We start from the raw sequence: 27747 nt of genomic DNA, 5'->3' as shown, positions 1-27747 counted from the left end.
GCGAACACGTTAAGCTTATATAGAAAAAAAAAATTTCAAATACTATCGGTGCCGCGATGTAAACTTTAGGATCAGCTTTTTGTGTCGATAAACAGCTTATGTTGTTCAGTTACGCGCAGTGCCAGGTTACGATTTGGGAAAAATGAAACGAGCGCCCTCAGTCGATTAAGCGCCCCCCTCGAATAAGCGCCCTCCGCCTTCTCCTAAACTTGAAATAAGCACCCCAGGCGCTAATTTGAGGATTTAAAGTACATCAAGACTTTTCCTGTCACTTTATTATAGCTTGCACCTTCACAGAACTTACTGTGATGAGTTTTTCTTCTGACACAGGTCTCAGTGTGCTACGGTGGACAACCAGGAACAAATGGTATCCCCGGTATGCATGGCATGCCGGGTTCCCCTGGGGCACCTGGCCGTGATGGACGTGACGGAGCGAAAGGAGACCAGGGCAGCCCGGGAAAGACTGGATCCCAGGGTCCAACTGGTGCAGAAGAAAATGTAATTTGTGATGATCTTAAATTAGCATAAATTACTATTTTGCCGGCACGGACCAGAGGGCTGGGTACGAGTTTGAGGTGCGCAGTCTATAGTGGGATTTGAGTTTGTAATCGGTGACAGTTGGCGAGGTGAGACATTCTATGGCCAGCCTTTGCCGTGTTTAGGTTAAGTTTGGTTTTCTTTTAATAATATCATCAGTTGTAATCCACTGTTGTACGTTTATTTAGTTCTCTTATTGCTATTATATCGCTGTATAGAGCCTTAGGTTTATTATTCTACGGTACTGATGTTAACCAAGGATACCCTAAAACCCCGAGGGTTGTACCACTGCCTTGGTCGGGGGCACACGTTCCCAATTTTCTCCACTTGCTGGTTTTAGGGTTTTCGTGTCCGGCTTTGGTGCACTTACCAATTGTCTTTTTATTCATAGCTTGTATTATATGCTGAGATGGAATAAACGGGACGATGGCTTGGCTGGCCAACGCACCCAATTTAATCACTGTCTAGTGTGTCCGGATGTGTAGTGGAGGCAAAATAGAAAGGAGATAAGGGACAGTCTGGAGCCCAGGGTCCTGCCGGTCTAAAAGGACAGCGAGGAGAGAAAGGTGACAGTGGAACTTCAGGATCACCTCAGCTTTCCTCGCACATGAACTGGAAAGAATGCACCTGGAAAGAGAAGGACGACAAAGACTCAGGTAGACCGGAATTGACCTATTTCGCAGGAAAAGAAGCCTGAAAATAGACCGGTCTGTAAAAATGCCGTAACATAAGCTTAGTATGGGAGTTGCACGCTGCTAGTGATGGACTCACGACAGCATGAGCGCAGTAATGTATTTAACAAAGTTAGGTCATTTGCCACTCTCTTCTCAACAAAGGACATTATTATTACCATCGGATGACATTTTATTGAAAAAAAGGTCTTCTGGAGCTAGGTACTTTGATCAGGTAAGACATTTTTAGTAGTCCCAGTCATCACCTCTCATGGAGGGTAAGGATTTTAACGGGGGAAGGGAAGCAATTAATTAACATCGTAGAGTTCCATTATTGTTGGCAGTTTTCAATTAGGTTCTAAATCTCAAATTGCAACATTTTGGTCGTTTTGGGAGCCCTCAAGGTACAAGCCACCCCCCACTTTTGAAAAATACTGGATCCAGCCCTGTGTGATGACGTATGAAACTCTTCATGATTCAATTTAGACGTTATTCCATCTGATCTGACGGAAGTTTTTCAGATGTACGTATCGATTTTTTTAAAAGCCATCTTTGAAAATATCTTCGCAGTTAACTAAACTACATTTTAGTATTTCTTTAACAATTTCTTTTTCACCTTCCCTAAACAAACTCACATATAGTGTGTCTTCGTCTTTTAACAACGGCTGTGTTAGGAGGGGTATCGAGCCCACTCTCCTGGATGAGGTGACATGAGGAAAAAACGGAAGAAAAGGTTATTATTTCAAAAAAGCTAGCTGAGAGACTATCACTTTAACGGGATGATTTTTACACCTCACCGCACGAAATTAGAGTGAAAGAGACAAAGTGAGTGGACGTACATGTAATAGAAAGGGATCGGGTTAATTAAATATTAAACTTAAAGAGGGAGTCTACGAAAGAGGCTGGAGGAGTTTACAAGAGAGAAAATTGATAGCACATTGACAGGAAGTAAAATGTTCATTCACTTTTTTTTTATTAGACATCTTAGAGTCGTCGTCTTATAATCTAACGACCTACTTGCTTAAACAGTGTCAAAGTGTTAATCTTGGAAAGTAAAACAATTTCTTTCTAATTTGCATTGACTGAAAAAACGGAATAGTGGTGCGGGTTTTAGCTAAAACCAGTCCATTCTGTTTCGTTTTCTGATATTTTTATCGTTTCAATTTCAAAACTATTAATATCTAGATCTTGAACGTAAACGCGGCAAACAAAAAACAGCTTTTCGTGACTGTTAACGTTATTTACCGGGACTTTCAAGAAAGGAGCCCGTGGTCATACTTCACAGAATTGTAGGTATGTTCCTTTACCCAACGTCCGCTATTGTAGAAGCAGAGCTCTTTATATCTGCTATCACCACAGATTTGCGTTCTGAATTGACCCCTCGAACACTGAGCTCGAAATCGGTTCCTAACGTCGCAGTACGCTCAATGTCACGTGATCTTGATAACGATATACAGCGCATGACGGCCACAAATGCTCGTCTGTAGTCAGACCTGCGCAGTGTGTAGATGACGACGTTTAGGACAGAGTTTAAATGCAAAATCCATACAACTAGAGTGGTCACTATTGGCGGCATGCTAATCTGGGTAACCGCCATAAGTCCACGAGTGATTAGGAATGGTATCCATAGAATGAGGAAAACAAAAATCACAACTAATATGGCGACGGTAGCCTTGCCCTCGAGACCTGCAAGACAACGAGGAAATAGTGTGAGCTACTGTATGAGTTCTATTCAGGGATTTGCAGAAATTTACAGATTGCTCTTTCACTTTCTACATAAATATACATAGAGAAATAAAACTGACTACCAAGACATTGGGAGATCTTCGATTGTCGTCGGAACTCTTATCGCTATGTTATGTTTCTTGGAACGTCTTCGGGTCCTATATTCGTAAAACTTCGGATCAGAATTGAAATCTTCAGAAATCGCCGGGATTACTGAGATATTCGGGATGAGTTTGACACTCCAAAATGCAAAACCCGCCTAATGATAATCGAAAAATATTGTTATTTGTGTTTCAAAATGTTCCCTCCATGTTGTCATGGTAACGGCTTTCCCTAGGCCAAAGGCATGTCACATTGAATGCAACTACCATGATGCACCACAGGCAGGCATTTCATGGGGCACTTCATGGCCCGACATTGCTTTTTAGATCAACAAAACTAATAGATTCCATGCATGCTGCTGTGCGTCTGTCTGTGCAATAGATCACAAATTTAGTGAAGTCAAGGAGGTTAAGAGAAAAGCGGCACACGAACCTTAAGCTGAGTGTGTCACTGGTATTCTTACCACATTTTGACGTCTTCTGCGATCTAATACTAAACAGGTCTAAGCAAATGCACTTCAACGTGGAATATGATACAAAGTTCATACACATTATCATAATTAATGTGCACAACTGAAAACAATGAAAGCAAATCACGAGAATGTTATTCTAAATTTGTTTTCGTCATTTTCAAAATTTTAACTACCTTTTCCTACACTAACATAAGATAAATAATGATGACTGAAATTGTTTGAACTTGAAGTTCGGCTTGCAAGCGTGATGGGGATGAAAGCACGCTTCCATCATGAACTAAGTAAACAAGTTCAATCATTTCAACTCACATTGTTCCCTATGGGTTGGCGTTACGTATCATTCACGCCTTAGCTGTAAGGACACCCAGTTCAGTTCAGAACGTTCAGTGTAATACTATATAGTTTTAACAGCTTTTTAACTTACATTTTTGTACATTTTACTGGGCAAAATGTACACAAAGGTTAATTTGGTTGCACACTTCTATCTCCGTAAGCACACATGATTGTTTAACAGACGTAACGGTTTCACTCAGGGACAATTTACAGGAAATGGCAAACATACACACGATGTTTATCAAACAAACTATCCCGCCCGAGAGATTATTTATAAGCGATATTTATTCATTGGAAAAGAAAAGACTAACCTGGAAATATGCTCTTTTTTCTGTTTGTTCGGTTAACACCAAATCTTTCGATGTCTATTCTTCTCTTCTGCCTCAAAGCGATGACCATAACTCGCAGACTCATTATCAGCAGAATTAAAAATGGCAAAATAATGATCATAAATAACGCAAAAACACTGAGCCACAACGGAGTGCCTTCCCAGACCACACCACAGTCTAAACTTTGTGTAGAAAACTCTATATTGCCCAAGAAGGCGAAGAGTAAGACGAACAAGACGCTCTGAAGCCAAGAGTAAGCAACCATGATGGCGATCGTTTTCGCGGTGACACGACTTATGTACCTTAGTGGATCGCTCACAGCAATGTGTCTTTCGATGGCCAACATGACCAGTGTTACAGTGGAAGAAATGTAGAACGGATATGATAAGATTCCTCCGACTTTGCAAAGTAATCCATCGTCTGCGATGATGCTAAGGTCTAGCACGGTAGCCATATGGTACGGCATGAGAAGGAAAGCTGTTAGGAAGTCACTTATCGCCAGATTTAATATCAAATAGCTGTTTACAGAGTGACGGAGTCGTTTGAATCGGAGAATAGCGATAATAACGAGCAAGTTTCCGCAAACTCCAAAGATAATTATGATTCCAAGCGTCGTTGCTAAAATTGATTTCTCCGTTGTAGTCCACCTGTGAAAATTTGCTTGTGACGCCATGAGCGGTTCGAATGGATCCAGTTAAAGAACGGCTGTTCTGATATCTCGATGGTGCGGTCACAAGGGAAGATAATGCATTTTGCCAGTTGGCTCACTGGAAAGACAAATAAAAGATATAAATAAACTTTTAGGCTACCGAAGATATAAACATGTTTTACATTGCTCGAGGTATTGTTATAAAAGCCCCATTCAGTAAGCTGTCAATACCTGTACACTATTTATCCGTTTGGTTAGCATTTTCCTCACAGATTATCATGCAACATCCGGAGTTCTGCTGGAGATAATTAATTTTTTTTAGTCAAACCGCAATTTGTTACAAAAGAATGCAGACATTAGGCTGTTTAGGACGACAACACACAGTGTAAGGGCAGTAGAGTATATCGATTAAAACGATTTCGAGTATGCACGGTATCTGCTGTCCATTTCGTTTCCTGAATGTTTCTTATGATATCAAGTTTCTTACAATTGTAATCTTGTCTTGTCTTAGGCGGCTCGGACTGAAGCTCGTATGCGATTTTTGACGCTAAGTATCGTTCAGAAACAAAAGATATTATTTGAATTTGTTTTCGTTAGTCAAGTGGCTACCGTGATCGAGATCGTTGATCTCTAAATTCTGATCACATGTTTGCGCTTTATTGTTTGTATCGATCGATATAGTCTTTGTTTTTCGCATTATGTATGACAGTTTCAACTAGCTTCAGCACCAAGGGAGTACGTCCACCAATACAGGCTGAAACTGACTCATTTATTGTTAAAACGGTCGTGTCTGACTGCTAATTGAAGATCTCATTGAAGACGAACATATATAACGCTGTAGACGTGACAACACCTATCCTTTGCCTGTACCGTGCTTGTTGAAATGATAAATCAAAAAAAAAAAAAAAAAAAAATTAAAATCCTTGCTTGGTGAAAATGCGATTATCAATAAGCCTAAAGTTTGATTCAATTCCATGTCACCGCCATACATGTATATTCACGCTTGGCTTCGACAACAGATAATTGTAACGACCAATGCTACGCCTCAGAAGAGTGCCTGACTGACACCGAACAAGTAACTTACTTACTTACCTTATCTTTCTTCGATCAATCACAAGACAGTATGCTTTCGTCCTGATTGTATATTCACAATTTACCGATAACGACCTCGTAAAATAACGGCAAACAATAGCATACGGAATATTAATTCAATCAGGTCGACTTTGCTGTGTTGTTTTGACTATTTATCCCCGAGGGTCATGAAATATAAATACTGATTTTAGCTGAGAATTTTAATGACGTTTTGTAACGGTGAATTACGTCATAGCTCGTTTAAGAACTAAGCTCTTCCTCTTACATCTTACAATCTGCTCGTTTTTGGGCCTGTGTCGGACATGGACGCACTTTTAAAACGGTAATCGCAAACTAAATGGATTTTCTTATGGTTTTTAAGCAAAATAAAGGGTTTCTTTCACAAATAACAATCTCTAGAAAATGAATGAATAATAGATTTTTAATCTGATGTGGGAACACACCGCCTACTGTGGCCATAAATAATGAAAACAATTTAAGTTCCATTCTCAGCAGGAACAATGCATTGAAATGTTTAAGCGTGTTTAAGATGCTTGACAATTGATGACCTTTGTATCACGTACGGCTAGAATGGCTCTTATGTTGTTCTATGAAGCAGGTAATTTTAATTTGCCGCATAAAAATAATTTCCAATTATTATTCAGTAGAAATACAATAGAAATAAATGAACCATTGTATAAGAAAAATTAAAGGTTGCATTGAATTCCAAACAACACAGAGGCAGAGTTAGAAACAATTTACACCCAAAAAAAAAGAGTAAACAACAGCATGTCAACCTAAGAGCTATGTTCCTTTTTACTTCATGGATTTTTTTTTTACGCACAATTTCCCATTTCTTTCTCTGCTAAGTCGTATAAAGAACACACAAGAACAACGAAAAGCTAAAGCAACAAATATAACGAGAGACGTTTTGCCAAAATGAAATTTTGCCTCATTCAATCCATTTTACTTTTTGCTTTATTTTTACAAGTATCGTTTAGTGATTAGAACTTAGAGTGAAAAATATTCGGACTAGTGTTTAAATTATCCTAATTTCGACTCTGATTTGAAAAACGCCTGATTTTCGGCACGACTGGAGTCACTGGAGGCTTGATTTACATCAAGTGGTCGACGCTAGCGTCTTATTTCAACGATCAAAACATAAATGAGCTCAGCCTGACCTCGACCGTCAAGTTATCTAGAGCAATCAAGTGTTATCAAAATAAAGTGCTATTTACGTCACTATTTATTTTGATCTACATCTTTCTTAGATTAAAAACAAAGGATATCGAAACTGAAAACGAAAAATGTGTAGGGAAAATGAAAAGACTTCGGAAGCGTCGCTATTTGCCCTGCAGCTGTAATCCACGAGCATGGTAGACATTTATAAGCGGCACACGAAAACAAAAGAGTCTTAACAATTCTCAACAAATAATTATTGAGTTTGGTTTCCACATAATATTATCTGTTACTATATGGCGAGAAATAAATTATTTGGAGATGCCGCCGGAAACGAACGATAAAGCATTAATCTACCAGGCAATTGTCTAGCAAGTCATAGTACTTGTTGACAACCGTGTTTAATAATTTCAGTTTTCACAGGAAAAGTAAGCTCATCTTTCATACTAGTTTTTTTTTTCTGACTTTCGAGCAATCGGACACTGTCACGATGGCCTATGACTGTTAAAGCCGGGTCCTCACTTGCGACGCAACTATGAGCATAAGCATAAACATAAAAGAAGCTCTAGTGGAAACGACCGGACACAAGCATATATAAGCTCGCGCAAGCATAGGAATGCCAAAACCTTGCTTTCTTCTTATGCTTACGTCGCTGTTATGTCCAGTAGGGACATGTTTGTCATAAGCATAAGCACAAGCGAAAGACTTTCAGCCAATCAGCGAGAACTATGCTTATGTCAACCATGTTCTTACTGGACATAACAGCGACAAAAGCATAAGCATTAGGCTCACGCTTATGCTTATACTTATGCCCTAGTCGTCCCCACTAGCGCATAAACGTCTTATGTTTATGCTTATGCGCATGCTTGCGTCACAAGTGAGGACCGGGCAGAAACTGAGTGGGATGGAGTTACGTGACTTTTTGCATAAGGCGTTTCCAGAGCACACTAGCCGTTCAACAATGGCGTCTGACGGAAATGTCTTGTAAAACGAAGTCTCTCTTGTAATACCAGAACCTTATTCTCGCGAACAAAGAGTGCACCGAAGGGATATCAAGACTTAAAGATGTCTTATTTTTCTTTTTTACAGTTCTTTTTACTTTTCTGACTTGCAGCCGCTTATGATATAATCGGAAGCCGCGCCTTAATTTGTGTGTGTGTGTTAGTATTCATTCATCCGAACGTGAACCACAACGACCTAATGTTGATTTATCGGTACATAAAAATCTAAATGAGCTGAGCATTATCTATAGGTAATTTCTTGCAGGTGAGAAGGGGGTTTCTTGCTAATCCACTTCAAAATTGAATATCAGTGATTGGCAAAGGTTTTCTACTTATACAACACATATCATTTTAACAATTCCTCACATTGTTCCCTACGGGAATTGTTATTACGTAATCTTTACATAAGAACGCCCAGATTTTCGCAGAACTGACCCTCAGAACTGACACTCTGATCTGACTCTTTTTTACCAAATTCATCATTAAATATTTACTCCACGAAACGTAAACATATCATTGGCAGTTTCTGCGACGTCAGGTCTTATTGGTACACTAGCTATGAAACCTCTCCAAACGGAATAAATATCGATCTAAAGAATGACTTCAAATATTCAGCAGATATATCTTAGCATGGCGGTTTAGTCATCAAAACGATAAAAATTCCTACTGCCCAGTTATTTTGGAGGGCTTTATAACTATATAAATTTTCGCTGATAAACTAAATTGTCGCTATATTTTATTAAGTCCGACCAGGTACAAACACGGGCAAGTACGGACCTTGTAGTCAAAATTAAAACGTTCAGTGTTATTTTCGCTAAGTAGGGGAAACAACAGGCGCAAATACTTATTTGTCCGTCGCCTCTGGCAAGAGGGTGAGAAATATCGTAATATTTCCTCTCCGGGGATTAATTTGTGTGAACTTTTAACTCCGGATGTGCGAAAATAAAGAAAACGAAACCCACGCGTGAATAAAATGCCAGTTCGAGTGAAATCGCCTCAGAAACTAATAGTCTGGACCTTACACGCACATTCGTAATTTCATACCATGCTACGTTGCCATCATACTGGACCATTTAGTTTAGTATCTGGTGAACAATGTTTATGCATTAAAAGAAAGTTTACATAAAGGGCTTCATTAAACGCTCGCAGGGTTAGTCGACTAGTCGTAAACCAAGCTGAATATACATTAGTTGTGAAGTACATGCCCAAAGAATATTGGGCTCTTGAGCTAACTCGAAATCTTCTAATTGCTGGGGGCCGTGTTTCGACTCGTCGGCGGTTGAAAGTCTGTCAAACGACCTAAACCTGAGAAAAATTTCAAATTCAAACCAACAGCCAAGACAAGATATATAAAAAAATTAGAGAGCAGATTTTTTTGGTGAAAATTTAATCAGGAAAAATGTTTGGAATCGGACTCAGTATTTTGAAATTGTGACGGAAGGTTTATCGGTCACTAACTTAAGTTTCCACTTTATTCACAAAGTAATTTTCGACAAGGGAAATTGTGAGTTTCTTTTTATTCTGCCCCTGAAAAGCGACTGCAATTTAAAAGAGTAGGTTTTTTTTCTCCGAAAGCCTGTGATCTGCTATATTTGGCCTATCATTTCGCCGCTGCAAGCAAGAGGACTTCCACAGGATCGATAAACTTTTGTGTAGGCCTGTTGATGTGTAACGTTTTCACAAAACAGTACGTGCAGATAGTGCCCGAGATGTCAAGAATTTTATTATTATTTTTTTTTTGGCGAGTAGCGGTGAACTGAGCGGAGGACGAGTATGTCCTTGCAGTCAGAGGTTCGGTATTGCGGCTTACTCTCTGTCAGGTAATGCAAATAAAAACAACAACAACGACCCTCTGGAAATCAGGGCATCGGTGTGGTAACCAGCCACAACGAATAATGATGAGCAGATAGAATTGAAATATCAGCTCTTTCTGTTTTAATCGTGACCTTTTTCTCCTAAAATTAATCAAAAAGTAACTTCTCTTTGCAATATCAAGCTACTGTAGAAACACAGGCCTGAATCAGAAGACGTGCCACTTACCTTGGAATAACTGCCATTGAGAACATGTACGCAAAATAGTTTCGTCACACCATTTACTCCCGATAAGACTATCTTTCTCTGCGGCCGAGGCCTGTTATTAGTTGAGCCGACCATTCCATGAAACATGTCTCTTTCCTTTCTTTAATTGCAATGAAATCTTTAAGCCCTTGAATTTCAAAAGCGTACTCCGTCTACTTCCGTCGTTCTGTCAAACCATGTGTGATTTCATTTCTTGATTAGTTGACAGTAACGGTTTTTTGACGGCACAATATAACTTTGATTATATTTAATTAAGATGGGAGGCTAAGAGTCGTGAAAAATACTCCTGCAAACCTAAAAGGAAATTAAAATGACTTTCGAGTTTTTTTTTTTTTTCTTTTTTTTTTTATACTGCTGAGTTCAAGGCGGGTTTCGTCCGATTCTTAGAGAGATTATTGGATAACTGTCAGAAAATGAAATGCGTGTTCCTCCGCTACGAAACAGTTCACTTAGACGTTGGCATAATGCCTCTCAAAGCTTCTATAGAAATAAATCGCAAAATAGTTCTCATTTGGAGATTTGCCACTCTCCGCATCACTGATATTAAGACATCTTAATTAGAAACGTCTGGATACACTGATCGTATCAAGACCCTATCAAGATGTCGAAAATGCTTCTTAATTTACTGTACTAGACCGAATGAAATTTTGCATCATATTAAAGTGAATTCTCATTTTTAAAATTAACACCGTTTTTAATTTTTTTTTTTCAGGGAAGTGGTCTAGAAAAACTGCCAGTCAATGTCAAAGGGGCAGTAATTAAATGGTTTTTTTTTTCAGTACACCACAATTCCACAGAGATGCCATCTTGAATTCTGTTTCAAACCTGAAACAAAATTTTAATTCATTTGATTGCTTCTTAAAGAGACTACCACTTCGACATTGACTAACAACTCGAAATAAAGCTACGAACGAATCCATTTTACAGTGTTATATATAGAGAGATATCCTGTAGATAGACGCAGAGATTTATTCTACCCAAAGCTTTTCAGAACATCCATTTGTCACAACAATAATGATTTTGCAACAGCGAAAAACAGCTGGCCCGACGTAACGCAGTAATATGTCTATTCCATTCTCATTGGTCAGTGAATCAAAGCTCTTGAGACTTTTACAGGTGGAATACTGTAATTTTGTTATGGCAATGTTAACTTTTCTGTACAGGAGAACAAATAACTAGCAAATTTATTTGTAAAAAGCAGGTATATATATATACAGTTCATTCTGTTTTTCTTGGCAGTTTGGTGGCTACTGTTAGCTACTGTTACCAGTATCATTTGAAATTACGGTTTCTGATTAATGACGTTGGTGATGTCTCGAATTTCTGCACGTTTTTGAACTCGAGAACAAAATTAACTTGTAGGATTCGTTCGCAAACGGGGAACGTCGTATTTCATTTTTTTTTTCCTGGTTTTAACATGTTTGCCATAAAGTGGCCAACTGAGATCGATCAATAAGAGAATTTCCTTACCTTTTCAGAGTGTTCCATTCAGTTCATTAGCATAACTTCAGTTTTACTTCCAACACGGCCTGAATGCTTCATTTTCAAGTACATTCCAAATTCTTCCTGAAAATTGTTTTGTTGAAATTTTTTAAAATCAAATCTCTAAACCTTCAACACTTCTCAGTCGCCGCTGCGAACTGTGAATTTTAAAGCGCATTGCGACAGAGAAATACCGAGGTATATTCGGCTGCTTTATGAATAAAGTAATACTTTAATCAGGCTGCGATCAGCCATGTACTGAAGTCCATTCAATCTACGTTAAGTGTTTTCATCACAATATATGTGAACTACCATTATGCAAAACCCTCTCTAACAGCAAGAATCAATTTGACAGCCTAGTAATTAATTGAATTTAGAATTTCTCTCGGATCGGGCTTTTAACAAGATTAGAGCCATTGTAATTTTTTTGGCTCTCGGATGTTCCGGCCTTTTTTTCCACCAATTAGTTTCCTTTCTGATTTCCTGCAATTTCATCACAAAGGAAACAGTTAATTACGAATGGAAATGACTACGGGAAAAATCTCCTTCCTCTCCTCCTTCAACTTCTTGCAAAGAATTAAAAAGAGACCGTAAAAAATGTATTTTTAGTTCTTCAATGCATCAATTAACACCGTTAGCATTAAAAAAACCTCAACTGCTTGTTACAACAATATATGGACAACGTGTATCCTGTTTATTACAAAAATACAGAAACACTTTAAGATTACACTTACCGAGTAACAAAATTACGAATTAAGTCTAGTTCAGCGTTGCGTTTTCCAGAAATGAAGAGATCTGATCTGGCTCCACCAACGATAAACTGACAGATTTAGCGAAGGGTTTGCAGTTAGCGAAGGGTTCGCAGTTAGCGAAGGGTTTGCAGTTAGCGAATCCATCATTCTTATCTCTTATATTATGTTTGGAGTAAACTGAGATGTATTCAATAATGTTTCGAAATCTTAAATAAATGACTGAAAATTGCCGACGGGCTTCCTCCCAGACATAAAGATGACTTTGTTCTAGGATTGTTTTATTGAACTTTATTCCCAAATGTTTATTTCTGAAATTTATAAAGCGCTACTTGGGAAAAAAATTAAAATCTTGAAATCTTGACATTTCCGTAACAAAAATTGGAACGAAAAATGAGTAATTTTGGCACAGGAAAGACAAATTTGCAAGAGAAAGATAACGAATAACGAATGAGTATGAACGAACATTTGTGGGTCTTTGAGATTGTTTTTCCAGTGAGTCAGTGTTGCTAAGCGAGGGTACGTCGGAGTTTCGTAGACCCCACTATACTCAGTATTTCTCTTCCTTTGATTAGAAACTGTAATTTTCTGGCGTCTTGGAAACATTCCTCCCTCCCCCCCCGCCTTCTCCCCCCCCCCCCAAACAATGTTGATTTTTCTATTTCACAGACTTCACAGACCACAGCATCTACACAACATTGAGTTGGGGGGACGGGACTATCAGAGAATTATGCTAGATGTAAATGATCGAAATCGAATAAGAGGTTAAATATCGAAAAGCGTCATTTTGTGTCTCAACTTCTTTTGTCGCCCACTATAGCTATATCCATCAATATTTGTTTGTTTGGTTTTGGGGGGTATACAACGCGTTTCCTTACGTTACTAGCCCAATATAGCTATGAAAGATGTTGGCTCTCGACTGGAAGAATCGCATATCGTTGTGTACGTGTGTGCTTCTAGCTTTTGACTGTTCTTCCGATGTTCGCAGTATATTTCGCCGGCAAGGCATAAAGAATTTCCTGTATTTTAAGTGTTTTTTACTACAAGTGGGAGGTTTATTGGATCAACTGTCAATAGCTCTATATTGACCAAACAGTGCATGGAAAATCCTGCAGTTTTGGTTAAGACTACTTGATTACAGACATACTGATTGGGAAGTTAGCTTTCCTTCTAAGAGCCAGTTCCTGTAAATACCGAGAATGAGATGACAGTCGCGAAATTTTCGATTTCTTCATATTTTGCCCAAATAACCTCTGTAGTAAGTTGTTTTCGAAAATACCATTTAAAGGTCCTGAAGCGCTTTAGTTTTTTCGAAATCGAGGAAAGTTTGAAAATCGCCATTTTAGCTGCCTGACGCCGCCGAAGATGGCCGAAAATTGTGCATTTTCTTTTCGCTCGTACAGATCAACGCGATGATATCTACCAATATACTTTGGGTAGCTCATAGTCCATGTCTTGCTGTTTCTAAAGCATTAATTTGATTAGTAAAAGCTCCAAGTTTAATAATATTTTAGGCCGATAAAAGTACCTTCATCGAAGCTCGTGAGCGAAATGGCTAATTTTAGCTAATTTCAATACCATCAAAAGCCCACTGGTACATTGAATTTGAAGTCGAAACTAAACTTTTCTGAAAGCCCATACTCTATATTATGTTGTGTGAAAGTCTCTTCCACGGCCCGAAAAAACTAACCCGTCGAGAGACATAAACGTGTGGTACATTTTTGTAAATTCGTCATTCGCGAAACCAACATGGAACTTGGCCAGCTACCTTCATCAAGAACAAAAATAAGCGAATGGAAACCTTTTTCTTCAATAAGGATACTTGTAATCTGTTTTTTTTTTTTTCCTTTTAGATTGACCACATGATTAACTTTTGCAAACATTTGCAGTTAAATCAAAATAGACGCTGCTTTTGGTACATTTTAATGTTATGCAAATATATTTCGATCACCGGCACGTGCATATCGCCCGAACCTGATTTTCCTTCCGCCTTCTGTATGTTTCATTTTGAAGGTTACAACTGTAGCACACATTATTCGTTCAATATCGGCAGTTTTAACTTTTGTGGAACACCCATAGCCACAACCAAACTTGACTTCAAGTAAAAAAAAACATTTTGAAACGTGAAGTTTGAGTAAACAATCGATTACAGTTGCATCCGTCATGTTTGGCGTAAATATTCGAACACAACCATTTCATGTAAACAGGTACACTCCACTTTAAAAACAACCGTCTCATCGCAGCATTTCTTGAAATCCTGGTCTGAGACCAGGTAATGCCGATAACAAAGCGCGAGCAGTTGACGAAACTTCATGATCAACTGTCGAAACGTTGTACTTGTGGAATAAGCAAGATGATTCAAGCTTTGTATTTCTTACGGCCGTGTGCTTGCAATTCTTATGGATACAGTTCCCCTGTCTTTTACCACCAGATTTATAGATGAATCGTTCGTTTCCTATCACTTAATATGGCACATACCTCTGAATAAAACATATACTGTGACATCATTTTTCTTGGAGTGTTCCAACAGGCGTCCGCCAATTGCAAAACGTAAGCAGCAAGACTGATAAAACCACAGAGGCTTCATCGTCAATCGCACTACGCTGTCCAGATTTCTTTCTTACAAAGTTTCCAGACTTCGCACTCTTTTAAAATTCCAAGACTTCGCCGTTCTGTTGGCCAGTCCGAATAACTGCTATGGCCTTAGTTGAGTAAGTACTTGGTGGTCCCAGTAAGGACAATTAGGCAAATGTGGATTGCGTGACAATCGGCCACTGTACCAAACAAGTCGATATCTGACGTTTTGCAAAGTGAGTGAAGGTGGCGACGTGGACCTCGAGGGGAGGGACACATCCATATAAGAAGGACGGGGGTGCTCCTGAAAAATTTTGATCCCCTAAAATCCCCTAAGAGGTACCAAGATCCTGTTTTTTCTCCTCTAAAAGATACCAATTCTTACATAACACATTATCTCCCCGCGTCATATTTTTTTCGGCTCAATACCCTAAAAGGCATAGCATAAGCTCCTGCTCTGGACCTTTTGAGACTGAACACCCTGAGGGCTACTAAAACTTCCTTTTTAAGCCCTAAAAGGTACGACGAGCTCCCCCGCCCCCGGGGGGGGGGGGGGGGCGTGGACAGGGAATCCAAACTGCGCCTTGCTCGCCTCGTGTAGGCAGGGTGTTTTCTCTATTTCTGGTTGAAAAAATGGAAACGACAGTCGATCCTGCACAACCATCTCTCCACAAAGGACCACCTCTCTGCAACGGCGACTTTTTTTCACTCCGGCGGACGGTCACTCTTATTTTAATCTCTCTAGAACGGCCACCTCTCGACAACAGCAACAGCCACTAAAACACGTCCCAACTGCCAAAAAAACCTCTTCACAACGGCCAGTTAATCAACGACTGACGAACGCTGTCTATAAAACCCCATTTTTTATTGGACATGGTCACGAAACTTGATCCATGCCGCAGGTCTTTGGTCTCTATTTCTGTTTGGTTTCTGTCTTATTGATCATATCTTTTGATCGTGTTACGAATTTACATGTTACACTAAGATAAAAATGTTGAAACCCAAGAGAATATCGGTGTCATATTTCACCCCTACTGATACCGCTCCATAACGGCGACTTTCCTCTGTCCCCAAAGTGGCTGTTGTAGAAAGTTTCGACTTTATCACCGTTAATAAAAAAACACACCCTTCCTACTGAACTTTAAAATACAGGTATATTGCTCCAGGTTTTTGGTGTAGAAATGCACCAGGGACGTGACTGGGATGGAAAAGGAAGGTCTCGGAGGCACTAGTCTTAAATGGGTACGTGTTGAGAATTTACGTACATATTCACTCCTGTTACCGGTTCTTTTTTAAACCTATATTAACTCTACAGTCGAACGTCCACTAACGGTCACCTATCCACAGTGAACTCCTCTCTCTACAACAGACACAGTTTTTTTTGTCCCGGTGGACAGTCCATACCTTCGCTCTTATTTTTGCCTCTGAAATGCGCAAAATAAGGCTACAATACGTAATGCCTAACTATTTTATACCGCCTAATTATTGATGGGAAGTTCGCTAGGTCAATAATTGTGAATTCTCAAGGTAAAATATAGGAAAATTTTAGCTCTTCTGAGTGTCCGATTTTTGGAAAGCGCCCATCTTATTGTCTATATAGTTTAGCAGAGGGCAACAGGAGTGTATACGTATGTAAACTCACACCGCGTATCTCAGATCTGATGCCCTCTAGGCCTCCTTTGTCCTTTTTGTATTCCAGCTCTATCACCGGTGCATTTCTATTCAAAAAGTACGAACGACAAACATGTATTTTAAAGGTAAAGAGGAAAGGTGTTTGCACAACTTTTGTGAACGCGGTAATACTTTCCATTAATCTACATAGACATGCCATGATAGCAGGACCCGCGCACGGCTCTGTCAGTTCGTCGAGTTCTGTCCTCTTGCAGAATTAAACAACACCCCCTTCCTCCTACATCCTTCAATTTCGTCCAAAAATGTTTATTTAGGCTGACAGTGCGAACCACGTTACTTGCACGAGCAAACAGTTTCACTCGCCGCCATCTTCACCCACTTTGTACACTTTGCAAGTGGCCGTTTGTCACGCAATCCACATTTGCCATATGGTCTGAACTGGGACCACCAAACGAAGTCAAGAATTTACTCAGCTAACACCATGACAATTATTCGGATTGGCCAACAGAACGGCGACGTCTTGGAATTTAAAACAAAAAACCGAAGTCTGTAAACTTTGTAAGAAAGAAATCTGGACAGCGTAGTGCGATTGACGAAGAAGCCTCTGTGGTTTTATCAGTCTTGCTGCTTACGTTTTTACGATGGCCCAGAAGGCTCACAGTTCAGTTGTGAATTTTCACAGTTCAGTTGTGAATTTTCACAGTTCAGTTGTGATTTTTGAAACAGTTCAGTTGTGATTTTTCACAGTTCAGTTGTGATTTTTGAAACAGTTCAGTTGTGATTTTTCACAGTTCAGTTGTGATTTTTGAAACAGTTCAGTTATGATTTTTCACAGTTCAGTTGTGATTTTTGAAACAGTTCAGTTGTGATTTTTCACAGTTCAGTTGTGATTTTGAAACAGTTCAGTTGTGATTTTTGAAACAGTTCAGTTGTGATTTTTCACAGTTCAGTTGTGATTTTGAAACAGTTCAGTTGTGATTTTTCACAGTTCAGTTGTGATTTTTCGGTTGGACGAAAAAGACTGGAACTTAACATACGGGAACTGAGACAGGCGAGTGTTTTTCTCCCGCCATTTTGGAAGGCGGCAAAGTTGTCCTCTAGTTTGTGTTTTGCAGTGCTTGGCGTTTTTAAACGATGGATGCTATAATAAGGCAGACTGTCCGAGAGGAAATAAGACGTCAGGGTGAATCTGCCTCTACGAGTTCTAAAGCAGCGACCAGTGAACCAAACCAACGAACAGTAAGCCGACTGTCTGGATTGCTCGACCGCATCAGAGGTCAGTCAAGAGGGAAGAAAAGAAAGACCGATAAAGAACATCGAATCCAAGTTCGCTGGATTCATTACGACAAGAAGTCAGAAGTTTTTGTTCCAGTTCGTCAGAAGAACGGTGGCGGAAACCGGTTCGTTGCTTATACTGCGTCGGAACCTCCCACAGTTGAAGAACTTAAGCAAAAAGCCACTACTTTGTTTTTCCCTGACGGGAAAAGTGCTTTCGCTGGCTCTGTTGACGACATGCTCCTAGATATCTGCGACACAACCCAAACGGCCATTATTCGATTTCCTGGTGAAGGAACTATTGAAAGTTATTTAAAGGAAAATGGTCTCTATCCGTCGACAACTTACCTCTATCTAAGATCACAGCACCAAGACACATTCTTTCCACAACTTGAAGCAGAGGAGGAAAATTTTGAACGGTCAGTCAACCTGAATACTTCGCAGGTAGCATCAGGTGCTGGTAAGCGCGTTGTTTGTTCAGTATGTAGCTGTACGTATTTGGAAGGTGAAGAATGCATTCGATGTGAGCAGAACAGAGAATATGAGTTTTCTAGGATCGCCGATGGGGGGAATTCATGTACTACAGAAACCCCAGAAACACCAGAAAACCCAGTTTTACTAACTATGGATGAAATAAGATCTAGGCGGGTAGCACTTCTTTCAAATGGTGTGGCTGAAATCGAGGCAGAAGGATCGCATAGCAATGTGGCTGATGAAACCAGTTACCCAAGGCTTACAAATGAAGAGAATTGTAGTCGTGATGAAGGCTCTGTAGAGCAGGATTCTCCATGTCCCTCTTCATCAAGAGATCTTCCAGAGAGAGTTCTCACAGTTCACAGATCATGCATAAGAACTGAATTGATTGAACATTTTAAAGACCCAAATGTAATGAACTGTAATATTGATTTTAAAGTGATTAATGAAAAGGGAGAGTTTGAACAAGGTGTGGGTGTTGGGGTAATTTGTGAAGTGTACACTTTATTCTGGAGTGAATTTTCCATCTCCATGACCATAGGAGAGAGAGAAAGGGTTCCCTTTGTTAGACATGACCACTTTGTTGAGGAGTGGGAGGCTGTGGGGAGAATTTTAGTTAAAGGGTTTGTGTCTGTCTCCTATTTTCCCACCTTTTTGTCAAAAGCTTTTTTATGCTACTGCCTCTTTGGCAACCAAGTTCCAGATTCCATGTTTGTTGATTCATTTACAAAATACCTATCCCCAGTAGAGGAAGAGTTCATTGTAGATATTATGAGGAAGAATCAGCTTCCAGATGATGAAGATGAATTTACTGATTTTCTTGAAAGGTTCAAGTGTAGAAGGGTGGTTACCATTGAAAACCTTAGCCAAGTCATTCTTGAAATTTCCAAGCAGGAACTAGTTCAGAAACCACATCTCATGATTTCATCTTTGCAACCTTTTGTACAGCAGTTGAAGCAGTATCCCCAGTTCCAAACTATTTCAGCCGTTGAGGGCTTCTATGATAGTCTTAAACCTACAACGAAAAAGGTGCTATCTTGTCTCACCTCAAATCCACAAAGTGAAGGAGAGAGAGATGCATTTAAATTTTTGCAGCGATTTGTAAGAGGTCTGGAGATGCCAAAACTCCTACAATTTTTGCGATTTACAACAGCTATGGATATTATGATTGACAAGAAGATAGAAGTTACTTTCATTAAGTGCGAGGGCTTGAGTGTAAGACCCATTGCCCACACCTGTGGACCCCTTTTGGAAATTCCATCCACATATGCTAACTTTGTGGAATTAAGGGAAGACTTCATGAACATTCTTAATCGGGACAACTGGGAAATGGATATTATATGAAAGAAACTCTACTGGCCTAGGTTTTTGATCGATGTTTTTCTGTCACAAACTAACTGTCGCAGGGTTGAATCATGCCCTGTAAATAACAGGCTATTTAATTGGAATGCACAAAATTGGTGTCTGAAATGACCTAAAATCTCCATTATTTTTGTGTGTTCTCAACTATGTACTGTTGTAGTTTTAACTAAGGCAGCCTCAGAACCAGAGGTCTGTGTCAGCCGTGTTTTCAAGCTGGGCAGAATGTTGTGTTAGTCTGTTGTATTTTAGGTATGAAGTTCTGATTTCAGGGTAGACCATAAGAGGTCTTGGGAGGAGGTGACTGTGCAAGAAAAATTTTAAAATGCTGAGATTTCAGGCTAGGGAAAGTAGCATGCACTCAACATTTTGTTAAGATCCCAGACAATTTGTTTAATTAATTGTCAAAGTTTACTTTAAGTTGTTGACATAATAAGTGTTTGAGTTCTAGCGTTTGTCAATTCCAGTTCACACACCAACCCAGTTATGTACGTATTTAGCGTTTCTGGTTCTTAACATTTAGAGTGGCTTACATGTAGACAAAAACACACTTGTCATTTGCTAAATAAATGGTTATTATTATATAGAATTTGTGTCCTCATTTCCCCCCAGTGCTTATTACAGGTTGGCTGCTTAAAGACCAGGCAAACTGCTAGAAGATTATTTTACTAGTATTGGTTTTCTTCTTGTTTTTGTGAAAACCACGACACTAAACACATCTAGGTCTCAGTTTAAAAAAGTGTATCAAATACCATCCCTGCAGCGTAAGATGGAAGACAATTTTTGATGTTGCCTTGTCTTCCCTTCTGAGATATCCCATTAAAGACTCTACATTGTCAGTGAGAGGGTGGGGTAATGAAAATCAATGTTCATACATACAGGTGCAATTTGAAATATGGCAATAGCTCGTGCTTTTGGTTACAAAACTGTGGAAGAACACGTTCGAAGGATATGCTTTGAGAAAAATTATGTTAACTTTTCCACCTCTTTGAGGAGTCTCATATAGAGATCAAGAGCAGAGCTAACATCGTGTGGCTCTGGAAAGTCATGTTCATTCATAATAGTCAGAGCAAATTCCTTGAAATCCTCACTGTAGTCAGGCGGGCACATTGTGGAGTGATCATAGAACTCCTGAAGGTCATCTTCGTCTACATCCGTTGTATAGTCATCTGTATTGTAAAGGTGAGGTAGAAAAAACATGCAATCAGGTCGTCCCCGAGGACCACTGCTGTTTCCAAATTTGCTTGACGATATTCTGTGTTGATTCCACAATTCCGCAACTTGATGTAGCTCATTTCTTAGAATAGACATGAAGCAAAATCGAATGCAGTCAACATGAACTGGATCTGAGTCAATAAATAGACCCAAGTCACGCAGATCTTTAAAAAAATTAATCCACCAACCAGGACCATCCTTAGCTAGATGTGACCAATAGGCTTCAATCCTCTGATTTGCTGTGGACCTGCCAGTGAGAAAACACCCAAGACCTGCATCCTCGTCACTGTGGCTCGACCTCAGAAATGTATGTACTGCAGCAACCATGCTGTTCTCAGTTCCGTCGTCTGATCTCACTTTTCTCGGTAAACCACCGATTTGTTTTACAGCATCAAGGTAAAATTTAGTGATAACTTCAGGGTTGTTATTTGTGGGACCAACCTCGAGCCAAATTAGCCTCCTTGAAAATCCATCGATGGCTCCATGCACACAGAATCCATAAGGTTTCAGTTTGTCATAGCCATCGATGTGCCAGACAAAGTTGGGCCCTTTTGCATGGTATATTCTTCGGCGAAGTCTCTTCCTTTTTCTGCTCTCGACTCCCTCTGGATCCAGCTCTCTTAAAAGTTTCATGACTGTTATTCTCTTTACCATATATCCTTTCCTTCTCAGTCTGGCCCATATCCTGCGGTAGCCTACGAAGCAGCCACTGCCACCGAGCTCTCTCTCTATGATCCCCTTTAGCTCATCAAGAGGCATATTCGCGGGACGTCTTGACAAGCCTAAGGTTCGAAGTCGTCTTTTCAGCGTTGATATACTTATCGTTATTCCGTGAAGTTTTAAAAATTCCAGCATTTCCAAGTTGCTGTATCCCTGTTTAAAATAGCTCGATATCAATTCCAACTGGTCATCCTCTAAAACACCATTCACATTCATACATGGTGAATAAACTGGTAGCGGCATTTTGTAACTTCTTCTAGAGCACCGTTAAATATAACCACGTCTCAAAGATGGCTGTTATGCTAAGTTCGAAAACTCCCGCCTTTTCTAGACGTAGAAGCCCGGATATGATGAATGAAGTGCCAAGGGCGGAGCTTTTGTTCCAAAAGGTCAGAATTGAACTGTACGGAGAATCACAACTGAACGTTTTTCAAAAATCACAACTGAACTGTTTCAAAAAATCACAACTGAACTGTGAAAAATCACAACTGAACTGTTTCAAAAATCACAACTGAACTGTGAAAAATCACAACTGAACTGTTTCAAAAATCACAACTGAACTGTGAAAATTCACAACTGAACTGTGAAAATTCACAACTGAACTGTGAAAAATCACAACTGAACTGTGAAAATTCACAACTGAACTGTGAACCTTCTGGGCCATCGTACGTTTTGCAATTGGCGGACGCCTGTTGGAACACTCCAAGAAAAATGATGTCACAGTATATGTTTTATTCAGAGGTATGTGCCATATTAAGTGATAGGAAACGAACGATTCATCTATAAATCTGGTGGTAAAAGATAGGGGAACTGTATCCATAAGAATTGCAAGCACACGGCCGTAAGAAATACAAAGCTTGAATCATCTTGCTTATTCCACAAGTACAACGTTTCGACAGTTGATCATGAAGTTTCGTCAACTGCTCGCGCTTTGTTATCGGCATTACCTGGTCTCAGACCAGGATTTCAAGAAATGCTGCGATGAGACGGTTGTTTTTAAAGTGGAGTGTACCTGTTTACATGAAATGGTTGTGTTCGAATATTTACGCCAAACATGACGGATGCAACTGTAATCGATTGTTTACTCAAACTTCACGTTTCAAAATGTTTTTTTTTACTTGAAGTCAAGTTTGGTTGTGGCTATGGGTGTTCCACAAAAGTTAAAACTGCCGATATTGAACGAATAATGTGTGCTACAGTTGTAACCTTCAAAATGAAACATACAGAAGGCGGAAGGAAAATCAGGTTCGGGCGATATGCACGTGCCGGTGATCGAAATATATTTGCATAACATTAAAATGTACCAAAAGCAGCGTCTATTTTGATTTAACTGCAAATGTTTGCAAAAGTTAATCATGTGGTCAATCTAAAAGGAAAAAAAAAAAACAGATTACAAGTATCCTTATTGAAGAAAAAGGTTTCCATTCGCTTATTTTTGTTCTTGATGAAGGTAGCTGGCCAAGTTCCATGTTGGTTTCGCGAATGACGAATTTACAAAAATGTACCACACGTTTATGTCTCTCGACGGGTTAGTTTTTTCGGGCCGTGGAAGAGACTTTCACACAACATAATATAGAGTATGGGCTTTCAGAAAAGTTTAGTTTCGACTTCAAATTCAATGTACCAGTGGGCTTTTGATGGTATTGAAATTAGCTAAAATTAGCCATTTCGCTCACGAGCTTCGATGAAGGTACTTTTATCGGCCTAAAATATTATTAAACTTGGAGCTTTTACTAATCAAATTAATGCTTTAGAAACAGCAAGACATGGACTATGAGCTACCCAAAGTATATTGGTAGATATCATCGCGTTGATTTGTACGAGCGAAAAGAAAATGCACAATTTTCGGCCATCTTCGGCGGCGTCAGGCAGTTAAAATGGCGATTTTCAAACTTTCCTCGATTTCGAAAAAACTAAAGCGCTTCAGGACCTTTAAATGGTATTTTCGAAAACAACTTACTACAGAGGTTATTTGGGCAAAATATGACGAAATCGAAAATTTCGCGACTGTCATCTCATTCTCGGTATTTACAGGAACCGGCGCTTAATAGTGTCCACTGAAATTCCATTTCGATCTGAATATCTTAAACCTCTACCTTCCTTTGGTTTGTAACTTAAACAATGAAACAACGTTTCTATTATTAGCCACCATTACCGGTAAAAACTGCAAATAGCCACTATGGTTTGATTGAATATGGAGACCACTTACGTTTCGTTTGCTATTGTTAGCTATTAATGATTGAGGTAATGTACAGTCCAGGGAATGAAGTCATCGGTTAGTGCATGAGTGAAGCAAAGCAAAAATGTTCTGTTCGTTGTTACGCCATAGGCTGAAATTATCCAAGGCAATTTTATAATTTGATATTTGATTAGGGTTACTGTTGAAATGGCTGTTTCAGTCAGTGTGGTTGTATGGGATCACGCGATTACGGATTGACGTAACTCATTCTACACTGTCTCCATTTTCTTTGTACAAAACATTTTTATGCATGCACATCTCCCAAAAGCATTTCTGTTCTCTTACCTTAGTGACATCTGTTAAGTTCACAGAGGAAAAAGATAATAATATGAAACGAAGAAGTTAAATATAAATTTCAAACAGGAAATACCGCCCTAGTTCACAAGTTTACCCGCAAGGCTTCTACTATTTCGTATTCCATTTAATTAGACTCAGCTCATTTCAGGAAAATATTTTTTCTCTTTCTCTCTCTCAAAATCAAATTTTGTTTATACAATATCAGTGAATGCGCCACAGTTCAGCTGACGAGAAGAAACAATGGATATTGAGCCGCTTATTGTGTCACTACATTCTTAGAACCAACACATGTACAGGAATAAATTTTCCTAGCTAATGACTGAAAATGCCGAACTGTTCCAAAGCGTAGGTTTTACCTTGAGCACATTTTTTACGGACTATTTAGACTAACCTCATTATCGTAGTAGGAATATCGGTAGAAAGGTATGTCGATCGTTACGTAACTTTAGAAAACTGTCTCAATTCTTCACATGACCAGTAATCTAAAAGTTACATTCTTACCCGGATAAAAATGAAAAATTTGATCTTATCTTTGGATTTAAAGACACCTTAGTGATTTGTAGCCATCCAGTTATGTATACTCCAGGTCTTAGAAACTGAAACTTCCTCTGCACGCGCTCAGCAAATATCCTTAATTGTCCACAGTAAGATTGAACTGAGAACTCAAAATAGATAGTGTAATATATAGAAAACGTTCATTATTTCTGACACTGAAATAGCTTTCAAAAGCTTATTAGCGGTGTCGTCGCTTCTTAAAATACTAGCAAAAAGGACTATCCTCAATGGAATATAATAGATCCATGATCAATTATCAGTACTGATGGAGTTCCAAGCCTTCTAATGAAAGATAAAGATCAATCGGTGACAAAGAATCATTACTATTAACCAGATATTCCTTCCAAATATAAATTCCATTTTTTTCCAAAAAGAGCAAAGACACGAAAAACTGAAACGTCAGGCAGGCCAGTTGGTCCTAGTGGACAAGTCATTTAAAGGATTCCACTCTATTACTTACCTGTATTGCATTCGATCGGAGGTAATTTGGAAGGTAAGTCAACCAATTTAAAAGCTACCAAGTAAGTTGAACAGCACTTCATCAGAGGAGTGAACACCTGCCGAAAACCTGAAATATTTTTTACAGTATATGAATGATTAATAAAGGTCGAGCCCAAGTCTACATTCGAGAAGGGCCTTCTCTTCAGTTCTTATCTCTGGTTGTAGAATCTTGAAGCGACGATGATCAACTGAAGGAGAAGTCTATCGCAAGTTCACCTCCAAGTATTTAATCCGGCAGTGCGATAACGATTTATACACCTGGGTGGAGAGAGAGAAATTGTGGGAGAATGCAGTTTCTAACGAACAACAGCCACTAGTTTTATTGCATGACAATAGATATATACAGTGTTTCAAAGGCTTTTATAAAATAACTGAGCTACTACGCGCGCTCTCATTGGTCGATAGGTGTGTTTTGATAAGAGTATGTAAACACCGTTGTGACGTTTTACATTCGGCGTATTTTTGAGAATTATTTTTATAAAAGCAATAGAGCACTTTTTCTTTTAGTTGTTTGTAAGATTGGGCTAATTTGGTCACTGAGCACATGTGGTTGTAGATTTTTAATTCTTTTTTTTTTTTTCCTTTTCGATATTTCCTTCTTGATATTATAATTTTATTAGTCTAAGACTTGCTAATAGTTCAAATAATAAAAATCTGAAATCTGAAAATCTGCTATATGATTTCGTTGCAGTACGACCATCCCAGGGCCTGCTTTCGCGGAATCATTTTGCAATGGTAGCATTTTCCTAACGCTGCCTTTATCTTGGGTTGTAGCTAGTTTGAACACGTACCATAGATGGATCACTCCAAGTAGATAAAAAGTTTTCAATCTGAACAAAAATACAGACACAACGGAATTGAACAAGGGTAGTGTGTTGAATAAAAATACGAAGGCATCTGTCCAAGTATATATCCTCCGTAGGCAGTCGATGCAGCAGTTGTTTCAGTTGCCATTATATTGCTGATATTGTGAGCCTTTTATTAAGTTCAAGTTCACTTTAGGTGTTTTCCATCATACTCACAGATAGCTCGGGAACAATTGAAGGTCGCCGGGCGGTTCAGGAGAGTCATTGTTTTGTGTGCTTTGTTTTCGGTAGACCACAAGGTTTTAGGTGTTATTGACAGGGAGAAATTCTACCTTTAAGTTCAGAACTCTCAGCATTTGAAACTTTGCGGCACCTCTAATGACTACTCCATTTGTTAACTTGGTGAGACTACTCACACGTGAGAAATATTTGAGTAATTCTAAAACTCTTTATATTTGGTTGGTTTGATTTCCCATTCGATCAATATTATGTGGTAATTGTTATGCAACAGGTGCTTCAAGATGGTTAACAAAACAAAACACGCTTTAGTTTGTTTTAGGTTTAATCCCACGATCATGCAGCGTCGCCATAGACCTTACGATTGCATTTTATGTGATTGTGAAAAATTAAACCTTATCTCAAAAAAACATTATCAGTATTGTTGTAGTACTCTTAACAAGGGAAGTGTTAAGTTTGACTGGAACAAATGTTCAGGAACAGTAAACAATTGCTATTATGTATTGAAGCCGAAATAACACATTGCTTGTTTAAAAAAAACTCCCAGCCTTCCTTATGTTCTCCTGTTCGTCGTTTATTTTATTTATACTTTAAACGAAACTTTGATTTGTTAATGTTTGCTAATTAGAAAGAAAACATTTTTAATATGGCTGAACTGGTCCGCGTAAATATTAGATATGCTTTCATTTCCAGCGCGCATTTGACGAGAATGGATCTTGGGGACGCATCAGTTTGTCAGCAGATTAAAAAAAAGGCTAGTATTAATACTTTATTGAAATGGCTTGCTCTGCACGAATCGGAGAATATTGGCGAATATAGGGACCGCACGCTGAGTTAAATAGCATATACATTACGAGAATTAAAGGTTAGTAAAAGGCGTTCAGGTCCTTCGAATGACTTGTTCAACCACAAAACAGCACAATTTTATTAATAAGCCTATAACGTCAAAGGAGCATGCCAAATTGACTGAGTTCATTCAATGCGCAAAGAGTCTCTGATCCTTTTTATCGACTAATTACCTAGAAGTAAACCTCAGAGCTCATTATTGGCAGAAACTAATAGCGTGCAAAACACTGCTAAAAATAAACATAACCTCGACCTTATTGAAGTGCTGTTTTCTATTTTAAGATGAAAACATAGGCTATTATCTGAAATAATCACTGGCTCGTAACAATGGAAACAAAACAATGCCAATAAATGGCGGTATTGTGTCATTCAGCCGAGTGGCTCCAGAAATCTCTTGATCAAAGCATTTAACCCTGAAGTGATGGAAAGGCATAAGGAAAGATGGGAAGAAGTTTTCAAACTCCGGTGTAACGGCTGTATTGTTGGCAAAATGTTCTTTCAATGAAAGGCGGATTTTCTTTAAATTTTCGTTTTGATTAGTTTTGATATTAGCTGAGTCATTAAGGAAGAAGTGGTTATTTAAATTACAAGTGAGGTTTGTTTTGGCTACGTATATTGGAACTTTATTTAGCTTCTAA

General features: G+C 38.9%; 2 protein-coding genes across 3 annotated transcripts; both read right to left on the bottom strand.

Moving 5' to 3' along the window:
• Nucleotides 1–490: 490 nt before the first annotated feature.
• On the bottom strand, nt 491–6204 carry LOC145466802 (trace amine-associated receptor 7d-like). 2 transcript variants are annotated; one of them, XM_081450512.1, is made up of 3 exons: nt 5911–6204; nt 4152–4936; nt 491–2894 (listed from the first exon to the last, which is right to left on the bottom strand). In XM_081450512.1, the coding sequence occupies exons 2-3, from the start codon at nt 4840–4842 to the stop codon at nt 2512–2514; spliced, it is 1074 nt and encodes a 357-aa protein (XP_081306638.1). In that variant the 5' UTR covers nt 4843–4936; nt 5911–6204; the 3' UTR covers nt 491–2511. The 2 variants fall into 2 exon arrangements, with proteins under 2 accessions (XP_081306638.1, XP_081306637.1); XM_081450511.1 differs by lacking the exon at nt 5911–6204 and adding an exon at nt 5050–5896.
• Nucleotides 6205–19748: 13544 nt separating this feature from the next.
• LOC145466800 (uncharacterized) lies at nt 19749–22233 on the bottom strand. Its single transcript, XM_081450509.1, has one exon. The coding sequence runs from the start codon at nt 21869–21871 to the stop codon at nt 20660–20662; it is 1212 nt and encodes a 403-aa protein (XP_081306635.1). The 5' UTR covers nt 21872–22233; the 3' UTR covers nt 19749–20659.
• Between the last annotated feature and the right edge of the window lie 5514 nt (nt 22234–27747).

The sequence above is a fragment of the Orbicella franksi genome, chromosome 13, assembly GCF_964199315.1.
Source record: "Orbicella franksi chromosome 13, jaOrbFran1.1, whole genome shotgun sequence".
Taxonomy (NCBI): Eukaryota; Metazoa; Cnidaria; class Anthozoa; order Scleractinia; family Merulinidae; genus Orbicella; species Orbicella franksi.
This window is presented reverse-complemented; position numbering and strand designations above follow the sequence as displayed.